This window comes from Eleutherodactylus coqui, chromosome 5, assembly GCF_035609145.1.
Source record: "Eleutherodactylus coqui strain aEleCoq1 chromosome 5, aEleCoq1.hap1, whole genome shotgun sequence".
In the NCBI taxonomy this organism is placed as follows: Eukaryota; Metazoa; Chordata; class Amphibia; order Anura; family Eleutherodactylidae; genus Eleutherodactylus; species Eleutherodactylus coqui.
The window spans coordinates 178,338,316-178,357,083 of NC_089841.1; the positions used below are offsets into that span (position 1 = coordinate 178,338,316).

Consider the following 18,768-nt stretch of genomic DNA (forward strand, 5'->3'; position numbering starts at 1 on the left):
TTTTTTTGATATGTTTGACAATTATCTTTTGCGTATGGACAAATTAGGTTGCCGCAGACTGTATAACATAGTTACTGGAAAAGTAGTCTTCACCTAATAATTTGACTCAAACAATCCTGATTAGAGATGAGCGAGCGTACTCGCTAAGGCAAACTACTCGAGCGAGTAGTGCCTTATGCGAGTACCTCCCCGCTCGCCTCAAAAGATTCGGGTGCCTGCAGGGGAGAGCGGTGAGTTGCGGGAGTTAGCAGGGGGGAGCGAGTGAGAGAAAGATCTCCCCTCTGTTCCTCCCCACTCTCCCCCGCCGCTCCCCAAATCTTTTGAGACGAGCGGGCTAGTACTCGCATAAAGCACTGCTCGCTCGAGTAGTTTGCCTTAGCGAGTACGCTCGCTCATCTCTAATCCTAATGTTGTAGAGACTGTCAGGGTAACAACATTCTCTGCCAATTCTGTGATATTGCATCACAAGAAAACTCCACAATCTTTCTTGGTCCCTGCTGCCATCTTTCTCTACAGACTGGCAGGACTTGAAGTACTAACGATAGTGAGTGTGACAGTGCCAACTTACCACAAGATCATGAAGATACAGCATAGTCACACATTCAGACCAGTGCTTAGTAAACTTGACAGCAAAAAATATTCAACAGGGAGTCTGAAGAGTAAAGTAACTTTTCCCTTCACATTACTTGTTACACTAAAGTATTATTACCAGGAGGTTTTGCAGGTTTTTGATAGTTGTTGAACTTTTAAAGCACTTCATGTTCTTGTAACCAATAGACCCCACCACTTGTTCTGTATAAAATGTTATTTATTTTACCTAGGGCTGTTATCATTCTATAATTCCTATAAAAACCTCATGTGAAGTCTATCTACTACTTTACCCGATCTACCGATCTACTATTTCACTTTTGACTAGATTTTATGAGTGTAAACTTGAGATACTGTTAGTAAGTGACAGTAAATTATCTGGATGGTAGATACACAGAGAGATGCATCATCTCCACAGGCTACAAAGAGTCAGAGTGTAACGAAGCATGTAGTTATTGCAGCAAAGTGGTGGGAGGTGAGGAGGGAGACTGGGGGTGGGGCAGACACAAGGGGGTAACAGCCGTGCACCTACTGTGAGAAGAGACGGAGGGAATAGGGTAACATGCCCCCCAAGAGCAAAAGTGCAGCAGTAGCCTCTCAATTAGAGTCACTGTAATGAAATTAAAAGCCATTAGATCATTCACCGCTGAGGCCTGCAAGTTACCTACATGTCAAAGGAATTTGGCTAAGCCAACGGGATGAGAGGGGCCTTGTGAGCTAGGATGTCTCCCTTGTTGCAGTGGCTGGCGCGACTTGGCTTCTGCTGACGCCAAATGTTATAATGGTGATTTACATGTATTCATCCACTTTAAATGACAAAGAAAAGATTTCCTTTACTTCTATGTAATAACATATATCTTATTTTTACAATAGTCTTAGAATGCAGATAAGATTTTTGCTTTTATTGAAATCCAGTGCCCTAGTTTTTCCTACTCCATAGACTTCAAGGAATGTAAATTACCTTCTATAAACACCTATACTCATCTCTGTCATGGTATTTCCATATGAGGAAATAATTATGCACCTTTAAAATAACCATTTTAGCATTCCTAATACATATACAATGTGTGGGTCATAACTTACATCATAAAACTCAAAATAAAGGGTTAATCTTTATTTTTAGGATAGTCGGTGGTAAAATGCAAATTATGAAACTTTTGGCCAACTTTGCATCCAGAACAAGAATCCCAGATACAACCTATAGGGCCAGTTTCACAGGAGTGGATTGTAACAAGTCTGCAATACGGACGCGTCACAGATAACACTGCAACCAGGTGTCCTCGGTATTTGCCTCTGTATTCGCTGTCATTGTTTTATTTTCTACTTGGTAAATAGGGATCTGCATTTGCCCAGCAGAACATAATATCAATGAATGCAAATATGAGGACAAAGATGGACAAAAGTAGCACATGTTGTGTTTTTAAAACACAGCCACGTGAATGGATACATAGAACTAACATAGTATGGCCGCCTGCAGACAACCGGGTTGGATCCCGCTGCGAGAATTCTCCCTGACTCGAACCCCTGCAGGGACCAGTGAGGCACTAACCTCTCCAGCGGCTCTGGCTCTCTGATGTGCTGGCTGCTGGCCAGCCGGCGCATGCGCAGAGCAGAGCCGGCGGCCGGGGAGTGATATTCCTGTGCGGGCCTCTGCGCCTTATCAAGGCAAGGCATGGAATCCATGGATGGAATTTTTCATATGACTTCTGTCTCTTTTCTGCCATAAAAAGTTGCAAACTTGCAAAATCTGCAATTTTACACCCCTCATGACATGTTTAAAAATGGTTGCAGGCTCAGTTATTGCTGTATGATAATACACATTGCACCCATAAAATTAATTACAACACACAGTGCCCCCTGAAACTGCTTAGAACATACACTGTGCTAGTGGCTCACTCACTGCTATCTGGTAGTATTAGCTTCTAGTGACTCATTGAAGACTCTTCGACAGTCACTCACCCCATCAAAGCACCCACGGTGTTGGCTGCTGTCTAAATCATCAATCAAGAGAAGGAGCTTGGAGGACAGGAAACAGCACAGCCTGCTGAGCGGGGGCGGCAAAGGGAGATGGAGGCGGAGCCAGGATCAGTGGACAGCTCAGGATCTTAGTGAAAAGCTGAGTTACAAAATTTATTAGGGGTGGGCCGGGCTGTGTGACCTATTACAGCAGCCCACCAGGAGTCTGCTGCATTAAGCATACTGTTACTCTGGGCCTGGTGGGCCCCCCAGATGCAGCAGGTCCCGGACCTAGCTAGGCTTGCACGGTGCTGACGCCAGTCCTGTATGTGCTTCCTAATAAAAATGGCACATCTTATTCCAATGCACTTCTGGCATATAAAACTCCAGTCTTAATAAATTCCCCTATATTATTGTGATATAGGGCTTGGTGAGATGTATACATTTATCTGATACAGTAAAGCACTGTCTCCATGTACATTCATTATTATCAGTGTGTCAATGCTGATTACTAAACATTTCGATTTCCTATCTAGTATATTAAACATGTTACAGTACAAAATTACTGTAAGAAAGCTCTAGGGATGTGTGATCAAAGAGTTAATATTCCTCTTCAAATCCTTGATTCTTCAAAATCAACTAAAATGCCTTGGAAGAGAGGGCAAAAGCTTGCTTCTGTAGCCTGGCACCCAGCCCTCCACATGGTCATTCTTCCAGATTCTGTAAACTTTATAGATTTTCCTATTCAGAAGTGGAAAACTTTACAGCTCTAAATTGGGTGACACAAATTAACCGTTAACGGAAGGAAGATGGAATGATGTTACAGAATACTTTAAAGAGGTTGGCAACTTTCTACTGCTTTTTACAGTTTTTATTTATTTATTTCCTAATAGGAAATCATACGTTTTTCTAATATACATGTATTAAAAATTCTGCTGACATCCCTTTCTTATAGCAGAGCAGTGTCTACTATCTGCCCAGTAGAATGGTATAGTCCATGGACTGGACTGTTCATAGCAATGGCTATCAGTCATGTGACCCATCAAACGTGTCACGTGACTCCTGGATTTCAGCTCAAAAATAGAGAACATGCCAACAGCACTGTTCAAGCTGTATTCAGGTGGACAGGTGTCTGCACAGCCACTACAAAAGGTCCGATCCAATAGACCCCAACCACACTGTAGATATAGAAGTAAAGATAGCAGCATCTGTGGTGCAAATAAGAAGTCTTTTATTCCTCCCAACGCTAAAAGCAACGTTTCGACTCCATGGACGCCATCTTTACTTCTATATCTATCCTGGATTTCAGCTGACTCTGATCAGGTATCTAATAGATGAATAGTAGATTACTGAGGGCCAGATCTGACACAATATTACTACCTGCAGCGTCATCATGCTGTCAGTGTCTCTGGAGTAGCTCTTACACAACCCCAATTCCCAAAAAGGTGGGACGCTATGTAAAATGTAAATAAATGTAAAGGAAAAAAAAAGATCGGAATGATTTGGAAGTCTCATATAACCATTCACGATATAACATAGAACACAAATCAGAAGTTAAAAGTGAGACATTTTTCCATTTCATAAAAAAAAAAAAACTCTTTTAGAAATAGTTGGCAGCAACACATCTCAAAAACGTTGGGCCAGGGCCATGTCAAACATTGTGTAGCATCCCATCTTCTCTTTACAACAGTCTGTAAACATCTGGGAATTGAGGGGGCCAATTGCTGTTGTGATAGATGCAGTAAATGGTATGGATGGGAGAATACGTTGTTCTAAAATCTCTATATACTACTCAGCATTGATGGGGCCTTTCAGGATGTGTAAGCTGGCCATGCCACAGGCACTAATGCCAGCCCATACCATCAGAGATGCAGGCTTTTGAACTGCATGCTAATAACAAGCTGGATGGTTCCTTTCCTCTTGAGTTCACTAGACATGGCATCCACGATTTCCAAAAACAGTTCAAAATTTTGATTAATCTCACTACAGAGCAGTTTTCCTTTTTGTCTAACTCCATTATAAATGAGCTTTGGCCCAGAGAAGATGCCGGCGTTTCTGGATTGTGTTGATATATGGCTTCTTCTTTGCCTCATACATCTTTAACTTGCATTTGCGGATTGGACGGTGAACTGTATTCACAGACAATAATTTCGGGACGTTTTCCTGAGCCCGTGCAGTGAATTGCATTACAGAATCATGTCTGTTTTTAATGCAGTGACGTCTGATGGCCTGTAGATCTCCAGCATCCAATATTGACCGTCAGCCTTGTCCTTGTGCACATGAACTTCTCCAGATTATGTGAACCTTTTGATGATATTATGTACTGTAGATGGTGGGATATTCAAAGTCTTTTTAAATTTTGTGTTAAGGAACAGTTTTCTGCAATCGTTCCTCAATTTCTAGACAGTTTCTCACAGCTGATTTTCATTAGTACCACTTACTTTTCCCCGTCCCAACGTTTTTGGAATTGGGGTTGTTTCTCCCCCCCACCCCTCCCCCCCAGCCCACCTCCTCTGCGTGGTGGTTTTCTTTTCCAGTTGACCGATATTATCACATGGAAACAGCTGTGTGTGTTTTAATTAACAGCTGTTGTTAATAAAGTTAAATGTTCAAAACAAAAACACAACTGCCTGCAGGTGATGTCCTCATGTTGTTTAATAAAGTCAACTAAAAAAAAAAAACACACAGAGAGCTGCTTTTCCACAGACATTGACAGACATGATGACGCTGCAGGTAGTAATATTATGGGAGTTCTGCTCCTCAGTAAACTATTATTCACATATTTGATACCTGACTAGAGTGAGTTGAACACCAGGGGTCACATGACATGTTTGGTGGGTCACATGACCGGCGGCCATTACTATTGACTGTAGAATCAATGGACTATACCATTCTACTGTGCAGATAGGGGTCACTGCACTGTTATAAGAAAGGATGTGAGCAGAATTTTAAATAGATACCTATTAAAAAAATTGCATGATTTCCTATTCTGCATCTGAATAAGTAAAAACTGTAAAAAAAAAACAGTAGAAAGCAGACAACCCCTTTCAGGCCTCCTTCACAAACATGACCTTTTCTACATCCTTTTCCTATGTAAAAATGAGTTTTTTGGATAGCACTTTTTGCAAGTATTTCTGTTAGATTTATTGTAAACTGTATTTTTTCTGTCCTTTTCCAAGTCCTACAGAGAATGCTATTAGAAAAAATGTCGGACTTAAAAGACCATTTTAAGAGCATTTTGGAAAAAATGCCATTGATCCAAAATGAGCCAAACAACACCACCAAACAGTATATAAACTACATGTGAGCATAGCCAACTCTGGACGCTTGCATGCAGTTTATGATGCATTTTGAGATGAGCCAAAGCCAGAAATGGCACCAGCAGGAAGGGAAAGTCCTTCATTTATCATTTTTATCCCTTTAGATTTTACTTCTGGGTTTTGTTCCCTGTGTTGCTGTATGTGGCTTTATAACAGACTTTAATTCCTACCAATACTTCTTGTCCTATAATTCTGGTTCATACATACTTAGTAGGGTGTTTGTTTGCACAGTTTTATTATAATGGACCCTCCTGCTCTTACTCTGAGATCTCTTTTTGCTCCTGAGCTTTACTGCTGTTCCCTTCTTTTCCCAAATCATAAGCATTGCTCCTCTTTTCCTTATTGCATTTTGGTTCTGTTCCTTTGCCTGTTTCTCTGATTTTGCTGGGGTCACACGGGACATATTCCCGGCGGAAATCTCGCGGTTTTGCCACAGCAAAAAGCCATGAGATTTCCGCCAGGAAAGCGCTGCTTCAAAACCTGCGGCACTTAGCCACGGGTTATGAAGCGGCTTGCCCGCATACTTTTCCAATGCGGCCTGCGCTCCCATAGAGGAGAGTGGGGCCGCAACAGTAAAAAAAAATTGACATTCTGCGGCCGGGGAACCTGCAGTGCAGCACCGGCTTTTTCTGGCTTTGCCGCGACGGATTGGCTGTTCCGTTTGGACGAAATTTTTCACAAATCTCGTCTACATGGATGGCTAATCCCGGGATTAGTAGCTGCATGCGGATTTGCCGCAGCAAAATTCCGGACGGATTTTCCATGGCAAATCTGCCCTTTGTGAACCCAGCCTAAGCCTTTGCTTTTAAAAATGACCTTGATTTTGCTCCCTGACTTTATTACCTGCCAGCGACTGTGATCTTAAAAAGCTTGACCTGGAGGCCTTCTAACAGGTGCCATAGGCTGCACACCTTTACAGTCACGTCTCCACTAACTCCATCGCCACTTTTCTTCAAGACCCCCCCTAATTTAATTGCACCAACTTTCATTAAAGGAGTATTCCAATCTTGACTATTGATGGCCAAGATGGGAAAACCTGGCCACTCTGTTCCGACCACCAGTTGGAAACAGCCAAGCACTTTGTAAAGTGCTTTGTGCTACACTGTTTCTGTAGCTCCCATTCATTTCAATGGGAGCTATAGAAACAGCACTGCGCTAATCACCTAGCTCTTTCTGTAGGCTCCAGCTGGGTGGCCAGTAGCCATGGTAGCAGTTTCCTATCTCGGCTATAAAAAGACAAGATGGGAATACCCCTTTAAATATGAAGCCAAACACCCGTCTTCTGTCAGATGGGCAATCTCCACCACCCAGTGTCAAAGGCTGACAACACATGGGATTGACACTGGGTGGTGGAGAGTGCCTACTGGCCAGAAGTGTCAGGCTCTTTATCTAACAAGTGCAGGCAGACAGGGAGTCTAGAAAAAAATTGAAATTTTGTTCCTGCCTGTTCCCAACTTTTATGTTCTGGTTTACATATTGATTAATTATCCCCGTTAAGGCCCATTTACATGCAACAATTATGACTCAAAATTCGTTAAAACAACAGCAAACGAGCAAATAATCGTTGCGTGTAAACACAGACATTGTACACTTTTCGTCTAAACAATGATTTTAAGGTGAGCTTAAAATCCATTGTTCAGCTGCAGAGAGATAAAGTATCTCTCAATAGACCGCATGCTGTGTTTTCTATGGGAGTTGGGAGATTACATTGTATTCTGCTGGCAGCCCCGAAGAGAACAATGCAGCTGTGTGCAGAGCCAAACCCACATGCTGGGCTCTGCAAACAGCGCCCGGAGGCCCTTTTACACGCAAATGAAGATGATAAAATGTTTATGGACATTGGTGTCCATTAAACTTTATGCAAAATGATTGCTAAAACTTTCAATACTTTGAAAGATTATCTTTGCGTGTAAATGGGCCTTTAATCTGGCCTTGGCCAACATGATTGCCACTAATGCAGTATCCTATATGCCTCAAAGGTTATATACTACAAACTCTGTGTAGTCGGAACCTGTTGCCTTACTCCCTTCTATCTGTCCCCTACTTGTTTCTAATATACATTGAGTAGATTGGGAAGAAGCAAATGGAAGGTAGTATGACTTCAGGATTCGTTTATAGTCTGCAACCAATGATACACATACAGTAAGTCTGCATAAGAGCCGTGGATAAAATTGCTTCATCTGTTATTTTGTTTGCACTAGAGCAATAAAAAGAGCTGCAGAGATGGACTTACCTTTTAATGCAGTATTCATAAGGAGCAATTTTACCAAATTAGACATTTTAATCACCTTCATAATTATACTGTAAAAACTTGGAATTTATATTAGTGACCTGGCAAACAAGTGCACTCTTCCAGTTCATTCATTAATCCATTGAATAACATTGCCCTACCAATTCACTCACATGCTTATACAAGCATGTAACCACAGTTCTGTTTCCACATACTTCTCCCTTCTTCATTACCCTGCTGGATCATTAGTGTCGCCTGTAATTGGCTGCTGTTCCTTTCCATCCTTCTTAGAACGTAAAGGCAGAAAGTCTACTGCTAATGTAACTCGTGACATCAGAACAGAAGGCATTTTGCTTCATTATTATACAGTGATTTATGTGTTAATCTTGTGTTCTCTCTTTTAGATCATTCTGAATTCCATGCACAAATACCAGCCTCGGCTTCACATAGTTAAAGCAGACGAAAACAATGGATTTGGGTCCAAGAACACTGCTTTCTGTACCCATGTCTTCTCAGAGACTGCCTTTATAGCTGTAACATCTTACCAAAACCACAAGGTAAAAGCTTCTTGCCATTAACTTGGTTCTCTCACCACAAGTAACACTAAACTGACACTTCTGTGGCAAACAAAAATGGATACAAATGAAATAGCAGAAGTGGGGCTACTGCTTCCCTCTGTTGGAAGAAAGAGAGTATAATACAACTATGGACCTTAATATCACCAAATAACTCATATAGATAGACACATATTTGTGTGTTTCGGAGTAAGCAGTGAAAGAGTTAAGAGAAAACGTTCTTCTCCAAGGGTCCTTTTCTGAGCTGCCAAGCCTCTCTCAGGCTTATGCACACATTTTACGGGTTTCTGGAAAGAAGCACAGCCAGCCAATCTTTTTTTTTTCTGCTGTAACATCTGTATATAAAGTGAACTATTTTGCCCATGTGGAGAAATGTTAAAATGAAGAAAGAAATAAAATAAAAATATATACAGACCCTCGGAAAGAATTTTAGATTAAAGGAGGAGGGGAGAATTATAAAAGGAGTAGGGGAGAATTATAAAATAGCTGCGCTGTAAACTGCATGGCCTGACAACCGGACTGAATAGTGCAGTAGAGTTTCATCTTGGAAATGCTTTGGATGTACCAGTATATTCCAGTAAGCCGCAATTCACACATGTTCTCAATTGTATTTTTGTGCAACATTCATTAGACTTTTTCAGTGCGACTCTTTCTCTATTAATATATATATATAGAAAAAATGTGGCGGAAAAAGTTGCATGAAAGTAGCGTGCTGATGAAGTTCTTGCATGGTAGTCTAGATTTTTAGGCTGTGGTAGCCGTATGCGGAAAAATATGCAGTGGCTAGTGATGAGCGAGCATATGCGCTAAGGGCAATTGCTCGAGCAAACATTGCCCTTAGCGAGTACCTGCCCGCTCGAGAGACAAGGTTTGGGTGCCGGCGCGAGGGAGCGGTGAGTTGCGTCAGTCAGCGGGGGGGAGCAGGATGGAGAGAGGGAGAGAGAGATCTCCCCTCCGTTCCTCCCCACTCTCCCCCGCAGCTCCCTGCCCGCCGCTGGCACCCGAACCTCGTCTCTCGAGCGGGCAGGTACTCGCTAAGGGCAATGCTTGCTTGAGCAATTGCCCTTAGCGAGTATGTTCGTTCATCTTTAGCAGTGGCCAATGGCTGCACAATTAATACTGACCTTTTATCAGCAAAATAATGCAACTATTGGCCACTGCATGCAAGTGAGGTTTATAGCCATAAAGCGGTCATGCACATTAAACAGGGATAGGGTAATAGTTGAACACCCGATAAATGAACAAATGTCTTGTAAAGTATTCTTTTGCAGGCAGATTTTCCCCGTCACCGGATGATGGTCAAGTGATCTTTCTGCGACCATTCTTTTAACCCTTTGCAATTCAATTTTGGATTCAGGGTTTCCTAGGGGGCTTTCTCTTTCTGCCATTATGCAATGTCGCCATCTGCTGGCTAGAGCCAGTACTGTGGTATGGGACATGCTGGAGAGGCCCTCGACAGAGCGGCCAGTAATGTACAGTAAGAATACCCTGCCGGACGTCTTCCAACATCAGAGCTGTACAGTCTTCAATCAGAATGTCTTCAGAGGTCAGGCAGTGGATTGGAAAGGGTTAAAGAAAGATCTTTCTGAAATGAATGCTCTTTTGTCAAAATCAAAAATGTTTTAATCAGATGGAAATCTAAAATCCAGTAGTCTTTTTTGCAGATGATAACGGTGTGCCATCGGTCAGCTAAAACAATCATTCAGTGTAATATTTCATCCGACTGTATTGGCTGAAATCATGCATTTTCATCAACCTTAGTCTAACATATATGGGCCCTTTAAAGGTTTTTCATGAGAAAGATAGATCTTAAGTACAACTGCTAGATGACATGGCCAACTGCTTTTCCGACAATGACATTCTTTCATTGGTTGGCTAAAACAATTATTCATTAAGTTTTACAAGTTGTACAATCATTTTGTCTGAAAATGGCCAACTTTGTTCTAATATGTATTAACACCTTTAGGGCTTATTCACAGGAGCGTATATCGGCCGCCGCTTTCACAGACGGCCGATGTACGCTACCACCGGAGCTGTCTTCACCTAAGCTCCGCCCTGTCCCACCCATTCCCATTGCAAACAGCTGGAGGGGAGGAGAGAGGCAGAGAGCCGGTGAGGGGGAGGGAAGGGGGAAGACAGCTCAGATGGAAGCGTATATCGGCCGGCTGTGGAACCGGCGGCCGATATAAGCTCCTGTGAATAAGCCCTTAGATTGTTAAAATGGAGACTGTGATGAGATAAAACATGTTTGTGAATTATTTTGCTGCCATTTGTTATGAAAGAAAACCACAAAACCAGCACATCTAAATACACCCTTAGGTGAGGTTCACAAGGGCAGAATAGTGGCGGAATATTCCACGGTGAATTCCGCATAAAAAACATGTCAAAATCCATGTCTTTCTGGCATGTCATGTGACATATTGATGTGCAAACATGATTATTCATTGCGGAATTCCACACGCAGATTAACATGGCTAAATCCGCCTGCAGATCATCACCAAAAACTGCATCAAAAAGACTCGGATTATGGCACATTTTTTTAGGTGAATTTCGCCGCTTCCAATTTTATACCCAATGCACATGTCATCTATGTGAAGGTCGTAGTTTGTTAATATAATACTCTGTTCAGATGTATTTATGCTACACTAAAATACTTATGATTCCAAATCTCCAAAAACTCCCAATACTTCATGATTTATGGATTACTTTAAAGCGCCCATCTGGTCCTGGACAAACAAAGATGGCTGCACCATCTCTCTGACTACCTGATGCACTCAATGCATTTGTATGCCTTGGTAGTCAATGGTCCTTCTAAGTGGGATAATTTTTAACACAGGAGCGATAATCACTCACTGAATAAAGGCAGAATGCATCAGGGATCTTTTCCAGCCAACCGCCTCCATTCAGCATAAACAGGTAGTTGTTCATAGATGAATGACTGCCTGTTCACATGGGTCGAATTATCGTTTGGTTTTTATGCATGCAGAAAACGAACAAGTGAATGAATTATCATCTTTGCTTGTCCAGGACTGGAGGGTCCCTTTAATACTGCACATATGATATGATTAGTGTAACACCATCAGTAATCCCCCAGGTATTGCCTCTATTGGAGATTCAGAAAATATGATCTACTGTGGTTTGTTGTGACTTGAATTTAGAAACACAGCACTAAACTATTAAAAGGGTTTACTCCAACACAGTCAATTAAAGGGGTTTTACCAGAATTTTAATTTCCGGAGGCTAAAGCCTCATGCCCACGGCTGTGACGGACTCCGCCAGCGGAATATTGCAGCAGAGTCCATCACAGCGCCCTCCAAAGACCCCATATTCACCTCTCCGAATCCGCCGTGTGCGTCCCGCCTGCTGAGCCAGGGCGGCACACGCAGTATAACGTGTGACACACCAGCAGTGTGGGATGACGCAGTGGGTGGGACACGTAATCATGTGATACTTCCACTGTGCTGACAGCAGAAGTATAGCATGACGGCTGGCTTCCAGTGACTACAATGGAAGCCGGCCGTGCATTTTTCCGCGGCTATTACAGCATGCTGTGGTCTCTTTCATGCTGCGGAATTCCGTGGTAGAATTCTGCGGCGTGAACATTGAGCTATTAGGTTCAATAGAACCTAATAGCTGCGGCATAACGCGGCGGATTTCCGCCGTGTGAAATGCAGAAGATATCCAGCTGTGGGCATTAGCCCTTAGAGATAAGTTGCTGATCAGGAGGGTCTCACTGAGAACCTTGCCAGGAATGAGACTCCTGTGTCCCACTCTCCTGTCACTGTACAGGTTGTTTCTTCCCCCGAAGTGACATCACTCTGAATGGAGCACTGGCTACACATGCACAGTCAATGCTACATTCCTTTTTAATGGGATTGACAGAAATATCCAAGCCGGTACTGCGGGGGTGTCGACAGTGGGACACGGTCAATCACCAGTAACTTGAAATTCTGTAAAAACCCCTTTGAAGCATATCCACAGAGTATGTTTTAAAAGTCTTATAGATGGGGATCTCACATGTTCTACTCTCTCCTATTGGGAAAATGAGGTGGCCCATGAGCCCCACTCCATCTGGTTATGAGGCCGCTGAATTCAGGAAGATATTAAATGGAGAGGGCTGTGCTTGGATGCAGCAGAAGTGGAACCCTCACGCATTAGACATTGATGGTGTATCCTGTGGATATGCTATAAATATCCATGGTGAATATATGTAAAAAGAAGTTCTGAGTTTAGTTTTAAACTATTATAATGCAATATCCTAATTACAGTCATATCTTTCTAACAGATAACGCAGTTAAAGATTGAAAATAACCCATTTGCCAAGGGATTCAGAGGAAGTGATGATATGGAGCTGCACCGCATGTCCAGGATGCAAAGGTTCATTGTGTCTTCTGTATTTTACATAATGACATAGTAGCAGGGGTGGATCCAGGGTCAAAATCTAGGGTTGGGGCAGAAAAAGCAGTAGATTTTGCCTTTTCTGGTTATGCACCTCATCACTCTCTAAAGTATGTAAGCCACAATGTCAACACAAGAGGATAATGAAAGTGAAACATATACATACCGATCCACACATTCAATGACAGATTTACAATTGCTCTTTCAGCTAGATCCAAGTGCATGCTACCACTATAACCAATATTACCGCTATATAGTGTCCATATAGTGGTCAGATACCAGGTGCCTCTAGATAGGCTACATTGTAATGTACTTGTAGGGCATAGCTAGACTTTCCTGCTCATGGGGCTTGTGTTACTAAGATGCAGAAGAATGTGGTGCAGCCTAGTAGAAGGTTCTGAAACTGTTTTCTTGGGATGGAACTGGGAGAGCTACTGTTGAACTCAAACAAGGCTTTACTTATACTCCAAATTGGAACCTAAGCATATCAGTTGACGCCAAGATGCACAACTTGGGACAATCATTACAGACACTACGGTGGTGGTAGATTTTCCCTTGGGAGATCCAACAGCATTAGCTGCAACCAAGGGTAGTTAGAACAGCTTAAGGCTTCAAACATAGGCTTCACTCTATCTCCAGTCTCCATGAAGGGAAACTTAACTCTCCACCTGCAGGGTCTGCCAATAAAGATAGCTTCTCGACACATCTTATCATCCCAGGTGCCGATACAGTGAACTGTTACAATTCTCAGCTCTTCTTCATCCACAAAGGGTCCCATTACCACACACAGGCATGGCCACCAACTATACATTGGTGCCAACTACTGCCCATTTAAGTAAACATACTCTACATTATGGTGATGACCTATGTGTCATGACAGCAAATTCACATGTCCCTCACAAGCAAAGGGCTGTGTTAGAAGCCTTCATCAATATGGTGTCAGGGCCAATTATCCCAGACGTCATGTTATATGAACAGAGAGGAAAGTGCCCTTGTTACCAACATGCACTGAAACACAACCAACCATAGACAAAAGACTGTTCAAACAACATTATCACATATCTAGTAAGTAAGGTGAGGGAATATTCCTGCATTCTTACAGTATGATCATGCTACACACTGTACAAGAGAATGCAGCACTGATCAGATGCAGTTACAAAGAACATAACTATTAGACCTAATGACTCAAACCTGACATCTTTTCTGATTGGACTTTTCTTTCTTTGTCATCTTTATTCTGTCCAGATTGCCATGACAACTTTTCACAATGATTGCCTATGCCTAGACATCTTGGCTCCTTACTTCTGCAACCTATACCCTGCAACACAACTAAATTCCTACTCCTGACCAGACCACAAAACAAATTCGGACCCCAGACTTTTAAATACCTAATTTCCCTGGATCTACATTCCATAGTTTACCGAACTCCCATAGAAGGAAATGGCGGCAGCTACTCGTCTGCGCACCACATGTCCATTCACTTTCTACCTGAATGTGGTTACCTCACCAGGTAGATAGTATACCCTCGTTCTCCATGTAGGTGCAAATTCCGGATTTAGTAGACATACATTTATGGCATATCCTATATATATATATATATATATATATATATATATATATATACATATATATGCATATTGCAATTGGAGTAAGCCATTAGACATGGGAATAGGCTTCCTCCATCACCTCAACAGCCCCATCTTGACAACTTGGGGTGCCAATGGCTGCCCAGGATCTAGTGCGGACCTCTATATCTGCTGTGTATGCAAGTGTATTACACCCTTAATTAGCTAACATTGACAGATACAATACGATGCTTTGCAATTTTTGGGGGTCCAACCCACTTCCCAAAAAATTTGAATAGGCAGTGATCAAAAAGTTGTATTACCCCATAATGGAACCCATTAAAACTACAGCTTGCCACACAAAACACATGGCCTTATGCAGCCCCACAGATGGAAAAACGTTATGGATCTCAAAATATGACAACAGAGAGCAATTAAAAAAAAAAATTTCAAATATTTTTAATTGTAGTAAAAGATTTTTAAAAAGTATAAGAATGTGGTAAATTGTAATTAGTACTGCATCATGAACACTGTAAAAGAAAATCCAAAAAAAATAAATTAATATACTGTATCATTTGGCTGCTAAACATTCTTGTGGATGTGGACTGCAGCTGCATGGAAGCTACTGAGTAGTCTACGGTCTGCAGAGCCCTATATGTATCATACTGTATAGTTAGAGAGCAAACTGGGCAATTGATCCTTCAGGGAGCGCATGTGAATAGGAATTAAAACAAGGCTTGTCTCCATACAACTACCTATGTGACGGCAATATTTGGCGACCAAATGCTTACAAGTACATTGGAGTGCAATATTTACAGCCATCTCAGGTTTTAGTTTATTTTAACCTCATTTAAATAATCAATTTACAGTTACACTTAAGCCCCATTTACACGCAAAGATTATCTCTCAAAAGCCATCGTTTGAGCAATAATCAGAGTGTGTAAATGCTCTCATCTTTCACTCTTCAGCTGAACGATGATTTTTAGGTGAGCATAAAATGCATTATTCAGCCAGAGAGCTGATAGTAGGGACTGCATGCTGTGTTCTCCACGGGGAGTGCTGATTATATTGTATTCAGCTTGCAGCCCCGGGGCAGAGCAAAGGAACTGTATGCAGAGAACAGACCACCTGCTGATTTACTTGCAAATGATCGCTCAAACTGTCATTCTCCCTAACTTTTGAACAAATTTTGAGCGATCATCTTTGGGTGTAAATGGGCCATTTGAGTAAATGAAGGCTTGTTTATCAGCTCTGCATTGAATGGTATGTTATTCAATTCTACATTTGCTTATGTTTTTTCTTCAGCAAAGAATATCCTGTTGTTCCAAGAAGCACTGTGCGACAAAAGGTTACATCTAACCATAGCCCGTTCCCTTCTGAAACACGCAATATAACTAGTTCTTCTAACCTCAGCTCCCAGTATCAGTGTGAGAATGGTGTCAGCAGCACCTCTCAGGACCTATTGCCTCCTTCCAACTCATATTCTTCCTTGCCACACGAACCTGGCCCTATATACCACTGTACAAAAAGGAAAGGTAAGTGGACATTAGATGTATTCCTAAAAAGAACATAACATTTGATATATGTGCTGTATACAGGTGTGTTCATATGTAGCTATTTTGGTGCGGCTCTACAGCAGATTTTATCCTTCCAGTTGAATTCCAATTGAAGGGGTGAAATCTGCAACAAAACTTGTAGCAAATCAGCGATGCGTCACTGCACCCGAAAAGAGTTTTCTTAACATAAGTAGAGGATGGAATAAAAGCTGAACCTGGTTCTGTTCTCTTCTGGCACTTTTCCAAAATCTCTGCATTTTCTGGAAAGTAATAGAATAAATTAATTTATGGATAGGGTTAATTGAAACAGAAGGACTATGATTTTCGACCATTGGTCTGATATCCACAAAACAATATTTCTGAGTCACTTTCATTTGCAATTAAGTTCAAAAAAGGCAGAACACGTGGCAGAGTATAAACCCTCATTGGATCCCCAAAAGCTGAATTGCGTCCGCTTCCGGATTCCGCAGAAAATACTGCCTATAGCATGCTGTGGCAAAACGCAATTTCATCCACATGAGTGGAAATCGATAGCGATTTTCCGCCCATGGAGGAGAAATCGCAGCATGCTGCGATTTTGAGCAAACTTCAATGAAAGCCGCCTGACCCGCAGCCCTTCCGCAATCATCATTGAGGAAAGGTCATAGGATCTGTGTCATCGCCTAGCGCCATTACCTGTGCTGCGCATATGCGCCGGCATGACGACCGGCGCATCTGCAATACAGATAAGAAGAAATCTGGACAGGTACACTGGAGTCACCGGCTGGGCATAGGGTCAGATTCCGCTGTGGGATTCCGCATGTGGAATCCGACCCAACCGTGTGCATTCAGCCTAAGGCCTCATGTCCACAGTCGGGTCGGATTCTGCGGGCAGGAACCCACAGCGGAATCCCACCCTGCCCGTGGCCAAGGACACTACTTACCTGTCTGGTTCCTCTGCGTGGCTGTGCGGGTCTTCTACCTTCTCCACTGCATATGTGTTTGTCTATGGGCGGCTTGAACTGCGGAGTAGGGCATAATGACTTATGGTCAACTTAGATAAAAGTGTCTTCACAGTAGGGAACCATTCCACAATAGCTGTTTCCCCCAACCCCCATAGCTGTAGTGTAGCCACAAGTCTCTTACTGTTATTGCAAGTGTGATTAAAAAACAATACTGTATATATTCCATCAGTTACATCACACTCTATTATAAGCTAATAAATAGTAAAAGGAATATCTTTATATTTCAGCATATTTGCCAATGTATTTTATGACAGAAGTGCTGTTTTTGTATTATATGTGAGATTTATTTAAAAAAAAAACTTAATTTTCTGTGCAGCGAGTGAAGAATCAGCTGAGCATCCTTATAAGAAGCCCTATATGGATACATCTCCAAGTGAAGAAGACCCATATTACAGAGCTGGCTACACACAGCCATCCTCCTCCTCTTCATCGTCAACATCCTTCCGCACAGAGTCTGCCCAACGCCAGGCTTGCATGTATGCTAATTCAACAGCAGCCACAGAACAAGTTACAGGCATAGAAGACATTTCTTGTAATAGTTGGTCAAGCGTACCCTCGTATAGCAGCTGTACTGTGGGAGGAGGGATGCAAACCATGGAACGACTGCCTTACCAGCACTTCTCTGCTCATTTCACCTCCAGCTCTCTCATGCCCAGATTGGGTAACCATGCAAGTTCGCAGTCTACCGATACCCACACGATGTTCCAACATCCACCTTCTCACCAGGCTATTGTGAGGCAATGTACTCCTCAGTCTGGAATACAACAGGCATCATCAATTCAGTCCTCTGATTTCCTCTACCCACATGGTGTTCCACGGACCCTATCCCCACACCAGTACCACTCTGTCCATGGGGTGGGCATGGTGCCAGACTGGAATGAGAACAGCTAACAAAACAGACACGAGACAAATGTTTTAGGTAAACTCTAAGCAAAGTGTCTCTAGGACCACAGAAAGTTGACCTATGTTGAAAGGACAAGATTTGAAGGCTCAATGGTTATTTCTTGAACACCTCAAAGCAAACATTCGTGTTTGTTTTTCACTTTCTCCCTATTTCTTCTTACATCGGGATCACAAATAGGACAGAGAAGAATGTTGGACGGACAATATATCGGTGGAAAAAATAAGTCTGTTGGAAAGAGCCTATTTCAAGGCTTTGCACTTCACACAGCAGGCTGCACCATGATGGTGCCGACATATATAAGAAAAAACAGTGAAAAACTCATGCACTTCATGAATTCACCTGCATGCCTCTGCCATAAATGATTGGTGTTTGCAGTGTGTTACACTGTGTGATATTGGAGGCTGGAACTATGGGTTTAAAAACGTGTCAGCAAAAAAAACTGGGCACAGCAAGGTTGTGTTGGAGAGTGGCAATAATTCCATCATGCAACTATGCCTTCCAGGATATTATGGTGTTTTTTTATTTTTTTTTTAAGGTGGGTGGACTAATACATTGGAATATCACACATAAATATACAGACAACCTAAAGTGTCACAAGTTGTGATATTTAACACAGCACAAAACATTTTGAAATGACCATAAAAAATCCAAATGGCCCAAGACTGCTCTGTT

General features: G+C 42.2%; 1 protein-coding gene across 1 annotated transcript in view; it reads left to right on the plus strand.

The window, feature by feature from the left end:
* TBX5 (T-box transcription factor 5) overlaps positions 1-18,444 on the plus strand; it is a 59,717-nt gene extending 41,273 nt beyond the window's left edge. Inside the window, exons 6-9 of the mRNA XM_066601963.1 lie at positions 8,499-8,651; positions 12,955-13,046; positions 15,938-16,167; positions 17,509-18,444. Coding sequence (XP_066458060.1) covers positions 8,499-8,651; positions 12,955-13,046; positions 15,938-16,167; positions 17,509-18,083 — 1,050 coding nt within the window. The 3' untranslated portion in view covers positions 18,084-18,444. The remainder of the gene's footprint in view (positions 1-8,498; positions 8,652-12,954; positions 13,047-15,937; positions 16,168-17,508) is intronic.
* Positions 18,445-18,768: the final 324 nt, after the last annotated feature.